This window comes from Megascapheus bottae, chromosome 14 (genome assembly GCF_031878675.1).
Source record: "Megascapheus bottae isolate mThoBot1 chromosome 14, mThoBot2.hap1, whole genome shotgun sequence".
NCBI lineage: Eukaryota > Metazoa > Chordata > Mammalia > Rodentia > Geomyidae > Megascapheus > Megascapheus bottae.
In genome coordinates this window covers 8,107,172-8,123,457 of record NC_143522.1, presented here as the reverse complement: position 1 = coordinate 8,123,457, position 16,286 = coordinate 8,107,172, and the positions used below count along the sequence as shown (strand labels likewise).

At 49.0% G+C, this 16,286-nt stretch overlaps 1 protein-coding gene across 4 annotated transcripts in view; it reads left to right on the top strand.

The window, feature by feature from the left end:
• Positions 1–12,769, top strand: part of Actn1 (actinin alpha 1) — a 95,476-nt gene extending 82,707 nt beyond the window's left edge. For 2 of the 4 annotated variants that reach the window (XM_090344346.1, XM_090344347.1), the window contains exons 11-22: positions 12–159; positions 2,844–2,994; positions 3,488–3,596; positions 3,911–4,051; positions 5,201–5,383; positions 5,616–5,750; positions 6,883–7,062; positions 7,863–8,009; positions 8,881–8,961; positions 9,331–9,396; positions 10,571–10,729; positions 12,348–12,769. In XM_090344346.1, the coding sequence (XP_090200472.1) occupies positions 12–159; positions 2,844–2,994; positions 3,488–3,596; positions 3,911–4,051; positions 5,201–5,383; positions 5,616–5,750; positions 6,883–7,062; positions 7,863–8,009; positions 8,881–8,961; positions 9,331–9,396; positions 10,571–10,729; positions 12,348–12,506 (1,659 nt within the window). In that variant the 3' untranslated portion in view covers positions 12,507–12,769. The remainder of the gene's footprint in view (positions 1–11; positions 160–2,843; positions 2,995–3,487; positions 3,597–3,910; positions 4,052–5,200; positions 5,384–5,615; positions 5,751–6,882; positions 7,063–7,862; positions 8,010–8,880; positions 8,962–9,330; positions 9,397–10,570; positions 10,730–12,347) is intronic. The other 2 variants (XM_090344349.1, XM_090344348.1) reach the window with 2 other exon arrangements.
• Positions 12,770–16,286: the final 3,517 nt, after the last annotated feature.

The window sequence follows — 16,286 nt, the reverse complement described above, 5'->3', positions numbered from 1 at the left end:
CATTGCCACAGGACATCAACAATGCTTGGGGCTGCTTGGAGCAGGCAGAAAAGGGCTATGAAGAATGGCTTCTGAATGAGATCCGGAGGCTGGAGCGGCTGGACCACCTGGCAGAGAAGTTCCGGCAGAAGGCCTCCATCCATGAGGCTTGGACAGACGGTGAGGCCGCCCAGCCCACACTTCCCCAGGGGTTCCAGTTGTCTGTCTATCCTCCCAACCCCGGGCCACAGTTCCTCCTTTCACCTTCTGTTGGTTTCACCTTGCCTCTTGGTAGTTCTCTGACATCAGGTAGTTTTGTTAGCCTTTGCATTACCTCAGTGTCTTTATTGTGTTCTACGTTTATTATTATGCATTTCTTATACATTTATGAGAATTGAATCCGGCCATGGGAAGGGCCGAGACATGTTCTGGTATAGTGTAGTGCTAGGTAAGGATAGTCTTCAATTATTCTCTTGTCAGTGTCTTCTCCCCAGTCAGCGTGTGGGGTGGGGGTGGGGGGTAAATCCTGACTCAGCTGCCAAGAAGCAATGTAAATGTGTTCACTGGTGGCTCATCTTGCCTTGCTTCCAAATTTATGAGAACATGTATTAGTTAACGGCAGCTGCTGTAACAAATGACCGTACATTAGTGGCTTAGAGTGATAGAAATTTATGCTCACAGTTGAGGAAGCCAGACATCAGCAGGGTTGGTTTCTCTAGAGATTTAGCGGGGAGAGGATCCCCACTTCTCCCACTATAGCTTCTGGTAGAACTGACATTCCATGGCAACCCAGCTACATTATCCCAGCCTCTGCCTCCCTTTTTACACACCTTACTCTCTCTTATCCTTCTCTCTCCTCTTGTTAGTAAAGACCACTCAAAGGATTTAACCCGTCACATTCCAGATTAACCTCATTTTAACTGATAACCTCAGGAAAGACCATTTCCTAATAAGGTTACATTCCGTGAAATTAGTTTTATTTGGGGAAGGGGGTTGACCCTAGATTTTGATCAGTACCCCTCCTCACACAGTGGTTGTAAGGCTTAAAAATCAGAGAACAAGCGGCTTATGCACCCTTGTGGTAAGAAATCTACCACTAGGCAAGCTTAGGGTCCTGTGTCCTATAGTAGGTTGGGGAGTGGTTCTGTCCTGGGGACATAGCCTGTGGTGTCCAGTCCCCTCTCTATATATGTGAGTTCCACATCTCTGGATTCTACCAACCCAAGTATTCAAACAAAAGGGACTGGCATCTATGCTGAACATGTACGTGTTTTTGTTTTTTCTTTTTTCCTTGTTATTCTCTAAACTATATATATATATATATTGTGGTGCTGGTGCTGGTGCTGCTTGAACTCTGGCCTGGATGCTGTCCCTGAGCTCTTCAGTTCAAGGCTAGCGCTCTACCACTTGAGCCACAGCACCACTTCCAGTTTTCTGGTGGTTAATTGGAGATAAGTGTCTCATGGACTTTGTGCCCTGACTGGCTTTGATCTCAGCCTCCTGAGTAGCTAGGATTACAAGCGTGAGCCACTGGCACCTAGCTAACAATATAATCTTAGCAACCAGTTACATAGCATTTTCATTGTATTAGGCATTGTACCTGATCTAGGGATGGTTGAAAGCATATGGGTCAGTTATATGCAATTAGTACATTATTTCATTTAAGAGACTTGAGTATCTTTAGATTCTGTCATCCTTGAGAGTCCTGAAATGGATTTCCTGAAGACATATCAAGGGAAGACTTTACATAGGAAGACCATGGATCCATACAGAAATTTCAGGAAACATACTGCTAACTGGTTGCTCATGCTGGTAATGGTAGCTACTCAGGAGACTGAGGTCTGAGGATCATGGTTCAAAGCCAGTCATGGCAGAAAGTTTATGAGCCTCTTATTGCCAATTAACCACCAGAGGTAGAAGTGTGGTTCAGAGGTAGAGAGCCAGTGCCCAGGCCCTAAGTTTAATATTGGCACACACAAAAAAATATTCTGCTAAATACTTTAAAACAATTTATGTGTATCTAATATGTTAACCTAATACCCATACATGGAAAAAGTGAATAGGAATCAGTAGACAAGTAAGCTTATCATTTCTTTTATCTAAATATGTTACTTATTATAATTTAAAGAAAAAAACCACTAGAGGGAAAGAAAAATGGCTCGAAGCTCAGTGGCTCTTTACTGACAGAAGCTGAGCCACCCCAGGGTTGGCATAAAGCGTGGGCATGAGAACCAGCTAAGCTAGCGCCTTTCCTGCGCCTGGCTGTCACAAAGCAGCTGAGGAGCATTGTCTGATTATTTCTCATCCCTGCTTTCCTCCTATAGAAAGAAAGAGATCCAAAAAATCCAAGGGTCCCTGCCCTAAAGAGAAAGGGCCATGCACCTGGTGGTCAGAGAAGGTTCTAGAATGTTCACATGTACCAACTATCTGGACTATACTGAGAGTTAACTGGGGAGGGGTCCCTGCAGGGCTGACTGGAGCCAGCCATCTCATAATTGGAGGAATGCTGGTGTGCTTGGCAAGTTTTGGGGGTTCCCCCCCCTCCAAAGATGTCATGAGGTACAGCTGGCTGTGTCATGCTGTTGTAAAGTGAATGCTGCACCCTTTACCTTCTCTCATGTCCCCGCCTAGCCTCCATGCTTAACTGCTCCATGTGTGGAGGGGCTCCATGGAGAGTGGTAATCGCTCCCTTGCTCTCCCCAGCTGGATGTCCAGCTACACATCCTGCACCTCAAAGCCTGGAGGATACCTCTGTGGGAAGCACTCCAGAAGTGTGGAGTACTGGGGCTTTGAGGGGTGGGTGGGTGACCAAGACCAAGAAGATAGCCCGTGATCAGGCTCACTGTGATCCTGTCTGCATCCAGGCAAGGAGGCCATGCTGCGGCAGAAGGATTACGAGACAGCCACCTTGTCAGAGATCAAGGCCCTGCTGAAGAAGCACGAGGCCTTTGAGAGTGACCTGGCTGCTCACCAAGATCGTGTGGAACAGATTGCAGCCATCGCACAGGAGCTCAAGTAGGCCCGCCCCAATCCCCCCTCCAAATCCCCCACCCTTTGGCACCCAGAGTGGAACTGGGGCTTGTCAGTTGCTGTGGTAGTGGGGTGGGAATGGGGAAGTGCACAGATGGTGCCCAAACAGGGAGTCACATGGAAGACAAAGGAATGGCCCTTCTAGAGGGGCTGGATCTAGGACTACACCATTCCTATTACAGACCTTGGCCCTCATCTGTCATTAAGGCAGACCAAGCTCGGTTCTGGGTGCTACTCTTTCTCCCTGCCACTGAGCGTCATGGTCAAGGCCAGCCTCACCTCCAGCACTGGTGGGCGGCAAGGGGCATCAGAGAAGAATGGCTGCTTTCAGTCTCCCATCTCTCATCTCCTCAAAGACAAGGAAGTGGAAGCACCCCTGGCTCTTCCAGCCCACCCCACCCATGGAGAGAGGGAGAGCAGCCTCTCTGAGCAGCCTGTACCATGCAGCAACTCCTTGTCTCTCTTTTCCCAACCTCAGCGAGCTGGACTATTACGACTCACCCAGTGTCAACGCTCGTTGTCAAAAGATCTGTGACCAGTGGGACAATCTAGGGAATCTGACTCAGAAGCGGAGGGAAGCTTTAGAGGTAAGGGCCATCCATGTGCATGTGTGTGTGTGCATGTGTCAATCTTCCTCCACCTTAGTTCTCTTTGCTTTAAAAGACCGCATGATTCCCTGGATCATCCCCATTGTGTGGGGGCCAGGCCATGCCATTTCAATGTGAGGTGATCCATCATGTGACTGACAGAACCAGTCCCCTTGTGAGAACTGGCTCTTTCTGCTTTAGTCCAGTGCTTCTAGACCCAGGACCCCTGGAGGATCTTGATGGAGGTGGGGAGGGGAGCGGGGGCGGGTAGCTCTGAGTATCACAATGTTAAACACCTGCTTGGCCACTTCCAGCGGACAGAGAAGCTGCTGGAGACCATTGACCAGCTGTACTTGGAATATGCCAAGCGGGCTGCACCCTTCAACAACTGGATGGAAGGGGCCATGGAAGACCTGCAAGACACTTTCATTGTGCACACCATTGAGGAGATCCAGGTGAGCCAGCCATGTTTCCCCTCCCACAAGAAGCGGCACCCTAGCTGTCCCCAGATCCTGCTCTGGATCTCATTCCTATAGGACTGCCCTGTAGGGTAGACTGAGGAAGATCATCCAAAGATTTCATTGATTTGGTTTGACCAAGTAATAGCTACACATTGCATAACATCCAACTGGTAAAGAAGTATACGGTATAGCCCCCCTGCTAGCCTCTGTCCCCTCCCTTCCAATTCTATACAGCAGACATAAGCCACACGATATATATATTTATTTGTACCTTCTTCTCTACACCTTCTTTTGTTTTTTTCTTATAAAAAGTAGTGAGATGGGCCGGGAGTTTGGCCTAGTGGTAGAGTGCTTGCCTAGCATGCACAAAGACCCGGGTTCAATTCCTCGGTACCACATACACAGAAAAAAAAGCCAGAAGTGGTGCTGAGGCTCAAGTGGTAGAGCTCTAGCCTTGAGAAAGTCCAAGGACAGTGCTCAGGCCCTGAGCTCAAGCCAGAACTGGCCAAAAAAAAAAGTAGTGAGATTATATCCCAGTCCTTGACTTTTGACATTAATCTTGGAACTCACTAGACACTATGTTGAAAATGAGCTATAGAACTTATGGGTCAGGATGGAAAAACTGGAAGAGAGCCAAGGAAGGAGTGACTTTGTCTAAAGAGATGTGCTCTTTCCCTGACTTATGACACTGTAACCCATCTGTATGTCACTGATATAACAACAATTAGAAAAACATGAATCTTGGAGTTCATTTTGTATCAAAACGAGCTTCTTCCACTTATCTTTGCTATAATTGCAGGGTATTAGGTTCAGAAAGTTGCACATTGCTCTGGAGCTTCCTTGTCCCCCTGTGGAATGGTAACTATTCCAGAGATGGCTGTCAGTTTTACCAGCTCCAAGGATGCAGCCATTGCATTGCTGGCTCTGTCTTTTTCTTCCTGCAGCTCCCTGCCTTGGGAATTCTCAGCCAAGAAAGTCTAATTTGATATCTCTGAGTCTCCCATTGGTGTGGAACTTTGCTTCCTTTGTCCTGTGACCCTCTTCTACCAGGCACCCCTGGGGCTCCCTTTGTTTATTTTTCCCAAAGGAAGCACCAGACCCTCTGAGTATTTCTATTTATTCTGCATCTCTATGTCTGTTTAGGGATTGACCACAGCCCATGAGCAGTTCAAGGCCACCCTCCCTGATGCTGACAAAGAGCGCCTGGCCATCCTGGGTATCCACAATGAGGTGTCCAAGATTGTCCAGACCTATCATGTCAACATGGCGGGCACCAATCCCTACACAAGTATCGCACCTCAGGAGATCAATGGCAAATGGGAACATGTGAGTGGAAGGACTGGGCTGGAGGGCACAGGTCGATCTATTGGAAATTTGAGACGGGCAAAGATTTTTGTCTGTTTTCATGGATTTCATTTACTTCATTGTCACATAGTAAGCATTACCCAAATAATGCATGGATTTCTGGATGAGGTCAGCATCTTCCCTCCTGTTTCTCATCTGGCACATGAGAAGAAGGCTGGCCTGTTCCCAAGGTCTCATGATTATTCCTTCCCAGGTTCGGCAGCTGGTGCCACGGAGAGACCAGGCTCTGACAGAAGAGCATGCCCGCCAGCAACACAATGAGAGGCTACGCAAGCAGTTCGGAGCCCAGGCTAATGTCATTGGGCCCTGGATCCAGACCAAAATGGAGGTGAGTCCCTTTGTGGGATGCATTTGCTTTCCCATTTCTCCCCAGTACCATCTGTGCCAGGGAGGTCAACTGTCTCCTCTGGAGCAGGAACCCCAGCTCAATCACCTGCCGCAGTACAAGAAAAGCAAGCCCCTCATTAGGGTTGCCCTCAAGGGGAGGTGTGAAGGCCTGTGTAGGGAAAGCTGATGGCTTGATCCTGATGTCTGGTTGGGAGCAAAGATCGACAGGAGGGCATGCTCCTGGGGTGGCCAGCTCCTGGCTGCCTGGTCAGCTCAAGTAACCCCTTGGCCTGCTGTGTTAGCCAGGTATTCCTACCTCCGTCATTGTTCTACTGGCAAAGGGCCTAGTCAAAGAGGATGGTCTTGCTAAAGAGAGAGCTGAGCCATCCCCGGTAAAAATGCAGAATTTTGCTGACGTGTTTAGGCTAGATATTGGGGATCTGCTTGACTGGAACGTCATCTTTGAGAGTCTTAAGGCCAAAGGTGACGTCAGACTCCTGGTGCTGCGTGCTCCCTTCCCTTGCCCCAGTACTCTGTGTTTAGTTGATATCGAAGGCTGAAGTGAATGGCCAGAAATGGTTTCACACACAAGCTCTGCTTACAGGGGTGAATGACAGGTGGAATGGACATTAGACTGGCCTGTGGGGAGTGGTGGAACTTGGGGATTGGGGTAGGCATCCTCAGAGTTAGAAGAACAGAGAGATAAGCCGGGCATGCTGAGGCTTTGGCAGTCCCGCTTAGTGGGCACCAGGAAGGCCTGTATGAGAGGATATAATCAAGAGCGAGGCTTAGAGAGGGAATTCAAATGACAAGCAAAATAATAATAATAATAATAATGAACATTCAGGTCAGCAGGTGAGCCAACATCTCCTTTCTGAGACTATCCTAAGGAATGGCAGAGCTCTCACCCAATGATAAAATTTACTATATAGGATACTGTTTCCATATCAAGAAGCACCCATACTGGCTGTGTATCATTTATTACCAGTGCTGGCCTCCCTAGGGCTGAGATAGAAACTCAATATCACCAAGGTGTGTGGGATCGGGGCAGGGGTTAACTAGTGACCTGGAGGGCCTTAATTCTATGAGTATGGTGTAGAGGTCTGAGAAGGCATCTCTTTCCTGATGAGCAGGAGATCGGCAGGATCTCTATCGAGATGCATGGGACGTTGGAAGACCAGCTCAATCACCTGCGGCAATACGAGAAGAGCATTGTCAACTACAAGCCAAAGATTGACCAGCTGGAGGGTGACCACCAGTTGATCCAGGAGGCACTGATCTTTGACAACAAGCACACCAACTACACCATGGAGGTGCGTGGGGCTAGCCCTGATTCTCTGAGGGGAGGCACATGTCCCCTTCTGCCCTCCACCTGACCCAAGGAATCTGGGTCAGGAGGAGGATGAACTCCCTTCTCTGCACCCCTGAAGCTCTGTGTCTTTCACCTACATGCTTTCTGAGTACCCCAGGACCTCATTGAAAAATAGGTTTATATAGGCCCTGGCTGCTAAATTTGACTCACAAATTCTAACAAACCTTACCAGCAATTCCGACGCTGGTGGACTCCAAATTTCACCAGCCTTACAAAGACTACAGCCACTCATCTCTCTCGTCATGATGGTACCTTCTCAGAGATGTGTTCTTAGGTGATTTCCTCATTGGGCTGATGTCACCGTGACACACTGTGAGGGCTACACGGTCACTAGGTGGTCCCACCATGGTGTATTTGGCCTGCTGTTGGCTAGGAGGCCATTATGTGGCACGTGGCTGTACTTGTTTTGACTTGTATGTGCAAGTGTGACTGTGGAGTAGGGAGTTCAAGGAAGCACACAGTGTTTTGTCCTTTGCACTATCAGATCTATCTCCCTTTCTTAACAGGACCCCCACTGGCAAGTCCTGGTCTCTGCTGTTCCAGGCAGAGGCCAACACCCAGCCATCTTTGTCCTCCAGGCCCTTCTGACCTGGTAGGGTGTCCTTGTCCCTTACCCTGGTGATACTATGGCTCTAGACAGAAGGCTTAGTTCAGTTGCTTTGACTGCTCAAAACAAAGGAATGGGCAGGGGCAACTTAGAGCCCAGGCCTCACAGCCCCGTTCCCCCACTCCCACCCCTAGCACATCCGAGTGGGCTGGGAGCAGCTACTCACCACCATCGCCAGGACCATCAATGAAGTGGAGAACCAGATCTTGACCCGAGATGCCAAGGGCATCAGCCAGGAGCAGATGAATGAGTTCCGGGCTTCCTTCAACCACTTTGACCGGGTGAGGGCCCTACTCCTTTCTCACTTAGACTAGCTCCCAACCCCTGCCCCAGGGCCCTGGAGGGCACTGCCCAGGGTGTGGTCCACTATGCTGGGCCTAGTTCTTGGGCAGATGTAGAGAGCGGGGAAACAGCATCGGCCTGCCCTGGCTCACTGCCCTGCGCCTCATAGGCTTTCTGAGCTAATCTTGGAAAGCCATCCTGGTGTCCGTAAGCCTCCCCTGCTTTCCTTGAGAGTGTGGATATCATGGATGGGAAGAGTGCCTCTGACCCTGAACCCTTCCTCTCCTACCACAAGGACTCAGTCCCTGGAGGGAGGCTACCAAAGTCTCAACTGAAGGCTCTGCTGTTGGCTGTCCCCATTGCCCTTAAAGATGAAGAAGCGAGGCGGGGGTGGGGGCTGTTGGGCTGTCCCTCCTCAGTTCCCTGGGGTGCAGGGCAGCCCTAAGGGTGGGGAGCATGGGGTCAGGTGCTGCCTACCACCTGCCTGCTTCACTGCCCTCCAGGCACCTGGGGGGGTGGAGCCCTTAGGGACACTGGGGTGGCCTAGGACACCTCTGGGGGAGCTTCTCACCCTCCTGGCTCATCGTGCACCCCTGTGGCCCTGCTTCCTGAAGCAGGGCTGTGTGTGCCAGGGACAGGGTCCCCTTGTGGAAGCTCGTCCGTGTGTCTAACCGTGTACACTTTTATTTCCCCTCTCCCCCGTCCTCCACCCTCCACCCTCTCCATCCGCATGCCTTTTGTTCCTGTGTCTCCCCCACACATGCCACTCCTCCCCCTCCCTGGGGCATGGCCCACCCCATCCCCCCACCCCTCACGGCCTCCACCTCCCTGGCACCGCATGGCTCGCTGCCTGGCGCACCACGGCCCCAGGATCATTCCGGCACGCTGGGTCCCGAGGAGTTCAAAGCCTGCCTCATCAGCTTGGGTTATGATATTGGCAACGACCCCCAGGTACTCACCTCCGGCATGGAGCACGCTCAGAGGTGGCCTCTGGGGCGAGAAATAACGCATTTCTTCTTTTTCTCTTTTCTCCCTGTCTGGATCTTCCTGTCTCCCTCCCTGTGGGCCGTGGGGCTCCTTCTCTGCTGTCCCTGCCTACCCTGTGTCGGGCTCCTCCTTCCTGTGTTCCACCTTGGACATCTCCTGGCTCCATCTTCCTGTGGCCATGTTTCTCTGCCATTTCTCTGCCCTCCCTGACCTCCAATCATAACCCTCCTTTTCCCTTCCATCTGTGCCCTCCTATCTTCCTGGTCCTGGGATGGCTCTTCCTCTTCCTCTTCCCTGTCTGTTCCTCCTGTGCCTTGTGCCACTGGCTCACAGAAGAAGACAGGCATGATGGACACGGATGATTTCCGCGCCTGCCTGATCTCCATGGGTTACAACATGGTAACGTAAACCCCACCCTCCTGGCCTTAGCCTGCCCTGGCCAGGAGACAGCCAACACACTGGAAAGGCCAAGTCTTTAGTAACAACTGAAGCCCTAGGGCTTCCTTCCCCAGAGGAGCCTCAAGTGTCCTTTCTTGGGAAAAGTCAGGCCAGCCCAGCCTATGTAGTCTTATGACCTGGCCTTCCTGCCTCAGTGTTTGTTCCTACTTATCCTCTGGTACTTACTATGGCAACTGGGCTTCATTACCTTTTGTGTGGATACCTAGTTTATCCCTGAGGCAAGCAGGAAGCATTGGTAGACACTTCCCAGTCTACAAGTGGCTCTAGCTCATCTTACATGAGGCACGAGGTGTAGATTTTCTCTCTGCCCTGGTGATGGCTCCAATCAAGGCTCCTCTCTAATGTTCTTCGTGTACCCTCTGTCATCTGGCTTTCTGGGTAGGCGTGGTAACAAGTGCCGAACTCACTTGCAGAACCCCAGAGTCCTTCCTTATTGGCTTGGACTGTGATATAGGTAACAACCCCAAATCCTCGCCTCCTGCATGGACACAAGGCAGGGCCAAGGGCTTGTGGTAGGCAGCATGAATTTAGGAATCAGCAACATGCTGCCATCGCCAGCTACCAAGTGAGAAGAGCCCTGAAAGGACCATCATTAAGGATTAGACGAAGAACCTTAACACAGTGCTATGCACATGTCTGGCACTTAGAAAATACAGAGTAGTAGGGAGACCACAGACCCTGGGGCCAGACTGCCTGAGGTCAAGTTTTTCTTACTTAGCCTGAATAGGCCTCAGATTTCTTATCCAGGCACAGAAATGGTAAGATTTTATATAGTTGTAGTAAGGATTATTAAATAGATAAAGCATTTTGCCTATTAGATATGCTGTGTGGATCTTAGCCATTGTTATTATAATTTGTAGCAGTATTGTTTTTGTTTTGTTTTGTTTTTCTGAGGCGAACCCAGATACCTGTAATAGGTGGGATACCCTGAACTGGACTCGACCTTTGGGCAGATGAGTATTGAGTGTCTTGTCATAGCTTCAGGGAAAGCTAGGTTAGGTCATTGGCTACTGTATGTTCCTCTTCCAAACTACATGCTACCCAGGGGCTCGAGTCCACCTTAGCTTCTCAGGAGGCCATGGACTGATAGGCCTGGGTTGGCTGTTCCCTCCAGGGAGAGGCAGAATTTGCCCGCATCATGAGCATTGTGGACCCCAACCGCCTGGGGGTTGTGACATTCCAAGCCTTCATTGACTTCATGTCCCGAGAGACTGCCGATACAGATACTGCAGATCAAGTCATGGCCTCCTTCAAGATCCTGGCTGGAGACAAGGTGAGCACTGGGTGAGGGGAGACAGGCACTAGCTGGACTTCCATTTGGAGGAGACAAGACCTCACTTCTTCTTTCTTCCCAGACCCCACTGGGTCTCCTGTGGCTATGAGCCTCTACCTGTTTCCCTGTTTCTATAAAGTCTTGGGCTCAGTTAAGGAGTTAGGACAGGGTATTAAGCTTAAGAGGGCTCCTACCAGATGCGCTGCAAGTCAATGAGGGCCCCTTGTGATGGTTTGGGAGCAATGGAGTGGGTTGGGGGGGTTAGGGGGGCTATGGATGAATAATGGAAAAGCCCATCTGATGATGTATGGGTCTTGGCTGTTAAATCTTCCTGGGTCCAGGCACAGAAGGCTGGTGGTGAGCAGGGTGAAGGGTAGAGAGCAGTGGAGAGTGGCTCATTTTTTTCTATCCCAAGCAGTAGCCTCTTTCAGATTCCCAAATCTTCAGATACCCTCTCACTTCATGCCTGGCAGTAAGAAAATGGTTAGGGTACAGAGGGGCTGTCTCCATGGAGACCACAGGTGCAGTCCAGGTCTTGACCATCTGAGGTGATCACCAGTGAACCTGGATGTCACTCAGACCCACAGCCATCTTTAGTCCTGGGATTTGAAGGGATTTTTTTCATGAGCCACAGATCCCCCTTAATATTACAGAAAAGATATGAGGGAAATCCAGAAGCATTAAGAGTGGAAGGAATACCTCACAGCTAAGTTTCCTTTCTGTAAAATTCACAGGGAAGCTTTCTGCTGTCTCTCCTTCAACACTGAAATGAGAAAGCAAAACCCAATAGGGAACATAACTTCTGAAGCATCTCAGTCTATAAAGGAGTAAAGGCAGAACAGATGAAGGGTGTCGGTAGGCATGGTAGGATCCTCAGAAAACATCTGGTTAATTTTGTAGGAGGGGAGCACAGTCTGTGATGGGTCTAACTTTTGGTGTGACAAGAGGGCAACCCCACTCTTCCACACACCCATATCCAGGGAACTTAGGGATAGTCTGTGGAACTACCCTTGGTGCCCAGCTGAGTGAGGCCTCTGGGGCCCTCCAGCTCCTATACGAAGCAGCTTCCACACAGACCTATCAAGTAGAGGGAGCAGGGAAGGCAGAAAACCCAGGTTGAGAGCTTAGTGAGTTAGGACAAGGTTGCCACGTTGGCTGTTAGCAAGGGTGCTGCGTGGAGTCGTGATTCTCATTCTGGACACCCATCTTAACCTGGTCAACACTTCTTAAAGACAGCGATAGAAGGGGCTGGTAGAGTGCTTGCCTAGCATGCATGAAGACCCGGGTTCAATTCCTCCGTACCACATACATAGAAAAACCCAGAAGTGGTGCTGAGGCTCAGGTGGTAGAGCTCTCTAGCCTTGAGAAAGTCCAAGGACAGTGCTCAGGCCCTGAATTGAAGTCAAGAGTAGCAAAAAAAAAAAAAAAAAAAAAAAAGTTTTGAGCCTGTGCATGCACGCGTAGCTCCAGAAGGCCCTGGAGGAAGGGAAGATGGGGACATCCTGGTTGTTCAACCTGCACTGCAAGTTTAGGTCCGCCGTGTTTTGCGGCACTGCCGCACGACATCACTTTACGGCTGCTGCTGGCTTTGCGACTGGTGGCCATGCTTTCTTCACAGAACTACATCACAGAGGATGAGCTGCGCCGGGAGCTGCCGCCGGACCAGGCTGAATACTGCATCGCGCGAATGGCGCCCTATGCGGGCCCTGACTCTGTGCCCGGTGCTCTGGATTACATGTCCTTCTCCACGGCGCTGTACGGCGAAAGTGACCTCTAACCTGCCCCTTGCGCTTGCGCACTCGCGCCCCACCCCGTCGGCCGCTCTGGGCTCAGGGTTTCCCACGCTCGGCCTCCCGCGGGATGCGCGTGCGCAGAGACCCATGTGGCCTCCAGCCACCTTACCCGCCAAGGGACAGTTTACAAAAATATTTTCTGAAAAAAAAAAAAAAGAAAAAAATTACATTAAAAAGTCTTAAAAAAAACTACACCAAAAAACCTACATATTTTATTATAGAAAAAAAGTATTTTTTTTCTCCACCAGACATAAACAGAAAAGAGGAAAAATTATTTGCACCGAGATACGTTTTTTTTTGTTGTTGTTGTGACAATAGGAAAATAACCAAGCACAAAGTTATATTGCATTCTTTTTACTGATTTTTCTTTTCCCCTTCTGTTTCATCTGCTGTATTCATTTTTCTGATCTCATGTCCACTAGGTGGGGGATGGGGTGGGTTCTCTTGTGGAAGGCACATGGGTGCATGTGTGTTTGCTAGCTCACTTGTCCATGAAAATATTTTATGATATTAAAGAAAATCTTTTGAAATCGCTGTTTTTAAAAGAGGTTAATTTATGTGGCCTATTTTTAAATCTCAGAGGGGTGTCTAGCCTATCAATGCATACTTTAAGAAGAAAAATCTTAGGGGCCGGGAGTTTGGCCTAGTGGTAGAGTGCTAGCCTAGCATGCACAAAGACCCAGGTTCAATTCCTCAGTACCACATACATGGAAAAAAGCCAGAAGTGGTGCTGAGGCTCAAGTGGTAGAGCTCTAGCCTTGAGAAAGTCCAAGGACAGTGCTCAGGCTCTGAGCTCAAGCCCAGGACTGGCAGAAAGAAAGAAAGAAAGAAAGGAAGGAAGGAAGGAAGGAAGGAAGGAAGGAAGGAAGGAAGGAAGGAAAAGAAAGAAAAGAAAGAGAAAGGAAGGAAGGAAGGAAGGAAGAAAGAAAAAAGGGAGGGAGGGAGAAAGAAAGAAAGATCTTAGCTAGGAAATCTGTGAGACTCTTATCTCCAACTAAGCCTCAAAAAGCCCAAAAGTAGAGGTGTGGCCCAAGTGGTAGAAGGCTGGCCTTGATCAAAAAAGCAAAGGAACAGTTCCTTTGAACCTTTCCCCTTGATCCTTAGATCAAGCCCTAGTACTAGCAAGCTCGCAAACACATACACGTACACACACAACACAACACATTTACATATAGCCTATTAAAAATGACACATGCCTGTAATCCTAGCTACCCAGGAGGCTGTGATGTGAGGATAGTGGTTCAAAGCTAACCCACACAGAAAAGTCCAAGTGATAATTTCCAGTTAACCACCAGAAAGCTGGAAGTGAAGCTGTCAAAGTGGCAGAGCACTAGTATTGAGCAAAAGAGCTCAGAAGCAGCACCCAGGCCCTGAGTTCAAGCCCCACAACTGGAAAAAAAAAAATAGGACACACTTAGAGCTCTTGGATACCTGTGATGTTGTATCAAGCTACTTCTCTCATCACAGCTCTTTGCTTGCGCCTTGCAGTTTCCCAGTCATGGGAGTGTGTTTTTCGAGCCTGATGGGTTCAGTCTTCTTACACTTGATTCTTCATTCTAAAAAGGGAAAGGCGGCTTGCTCACAGGACTGAACTCATAATGAGGTTAGGAATATATAAAATTGCCTTCATTTGTCCTTGGTGGCTTCAAATGGCTCTCTGTAACTTGTGAATGTACCCTCGTCCTTTCGTTTTGTGCTGCAGTGGCTGCGTTGTCTGTCATCTCGCCCCTTTTCCCTCACAAAGTCCCTTGGGAGGTTGGGGCATGGCTCTGTGGTAGGGTGTGTGAAGACCATGTGTGAGATTCGGGCATCAGTCCCACATCGAGTAGCTGTGTAGCATCACCTGCTTGTTGGAAATGCAGAGTTTCAGGTCCTGTTCCAGCCGAATGGAATCAGCTTTAACATTTTGAAAGGATCCCTGAGGCAATTTGCTTGGTCCTCTTATTTAGAGATGGGTTCAACCCTGGGAGTGAAGATCTGGACAGAAGGGGCTATAGGGTAAGGTGTCTGCTCAGTAGTGAGGAGTAGAACCAGCAGAATGCGTGCAAAGCAAGTGTCTGCCCACTGGGCTACATCCCATCCCTTAAAACCTAGAGTTGGGTTGTCAGGCACATCTTGTATAATATTTTTTCTGTAGATATAAAAACACTTTAATCCTTTAATCATTCTGACATGTTAACAGATTGTTCCCCCCGGAGCAATTAACCCCATTTGTGAACTTCCTTTAAACATGGTAAGCTATATTTACAAGCCTTCATAATTCTCCCCAGAACATTGAATTCCCAGCTCAGGAATTTTCAAATCCAAGCAGTGGCATCTTGCTCAGCACTAAACAATTGCAAATGTTGTTCATGTGGTAAGCCAAGGCCCACAGAGCAATCTTCTTTTTAAAAACCATTACCTCAGAGCATTTTAATGCTGTTCATCAACCAGCAACTCCCTCCCACCTCTGAAATTCACGTGTCTAATCACAGTGACACATTTCAGACCAAAACCACAAAGCTAATATAGGCGAGGTTCCCTTAGGTGTTTATTCTCTTCATTTGTAGATTGGCACAATGGGTATTCCCCATCGTTGCTTAAGTATTAGTAACAAGTTTATCTGCTTATTTTTTAAATAAGATTTTTAAATCCTTCAGTACTTGGTGCTAGTTTTGGTGAGCCAGGCTTTCTGAATTGTGATTATATATTAATGGAGATTGTAAAAGGAGACACAGGATGAGGTGCCGTCTCCCTTTCAGGCCATTCCACTCAAGTTCACTCAAGGTGAACTCAAAGTCATCTCTCAGAGATTTGGCTCTGGCACCAGAGACTCCAGAGCTCATGGCTTCTCTTAGGCAAGCATCACCTTCTGCTTGTCCCTGTTACTGTGATGGTGTAGGTACATTCCCTGCCTGACTCGATGGCCAATTGATTGTCCCTGCATTGATGGAGTGAGTTCTTTCTGCCTGTGTGGACCATGCATTTCTTTTGTATTTTTATCTACCTCTCACCTGACAGCTCAAAATTTGGTTGACAGCATCACCCATCACCACTGTTGCTACCCTTTCAGTCCCTTCCCCAAATCTTCATAACTCTTCTGAGTGCCTAGCTAGCCTGACTTTCAGGGTACTGTGTTCTGCATCCTGGGAGTAGCTCAGAGCTGGCTTGTAGACCTGGATTCTGGCCCGAAGAGTGTGATCACATGGGCAGAGAGTTGCCACTCTCTGGTGTGAAGCTTCCCATTGCTGTGACAGAATACTGGAAATGACAGTCCATGCAGAGGACAGATTTGCTCCATCGCTTCAGAGATGGTGGTCCATAGTCATGTGACCTTGCCTTTGGCCCTATGACAAGGGAGGACCTCCTGGGGCATACATAGCACAGGTCTGCTTCACCTCATGGCTGCTGAGCAGCAAAGATGAAAGGGCACGCCCAGTTGTGTGGAGGTAGTACCACACTTTCCCCTCCACCCAAGGCATACTGGTTTTGAAAGAGACTGGAACTCTTCACTGTTTACCTTCTGTCAGATCATCTGGAGAGCCCTAGTTGTGGCTGTCACTGCTACTTCTGGTATTTTAATGTAACAGACTTCTTCCAAAGCTGGCTCACACTGGGCATAGGAATTGGAACCACCTGCGGGGTCCCCTGGGAATAAAACCTGAAAAATGCTAACTTCCCCCTCCCCACCCCCAGTCCTAGGGCCCTGTCCCTGAACTTTATTTTTTGTTTCCCTCCTCTGGCTTTTTAGTGGTTAATGGGACACAAGCATCTCAGACTTTCCT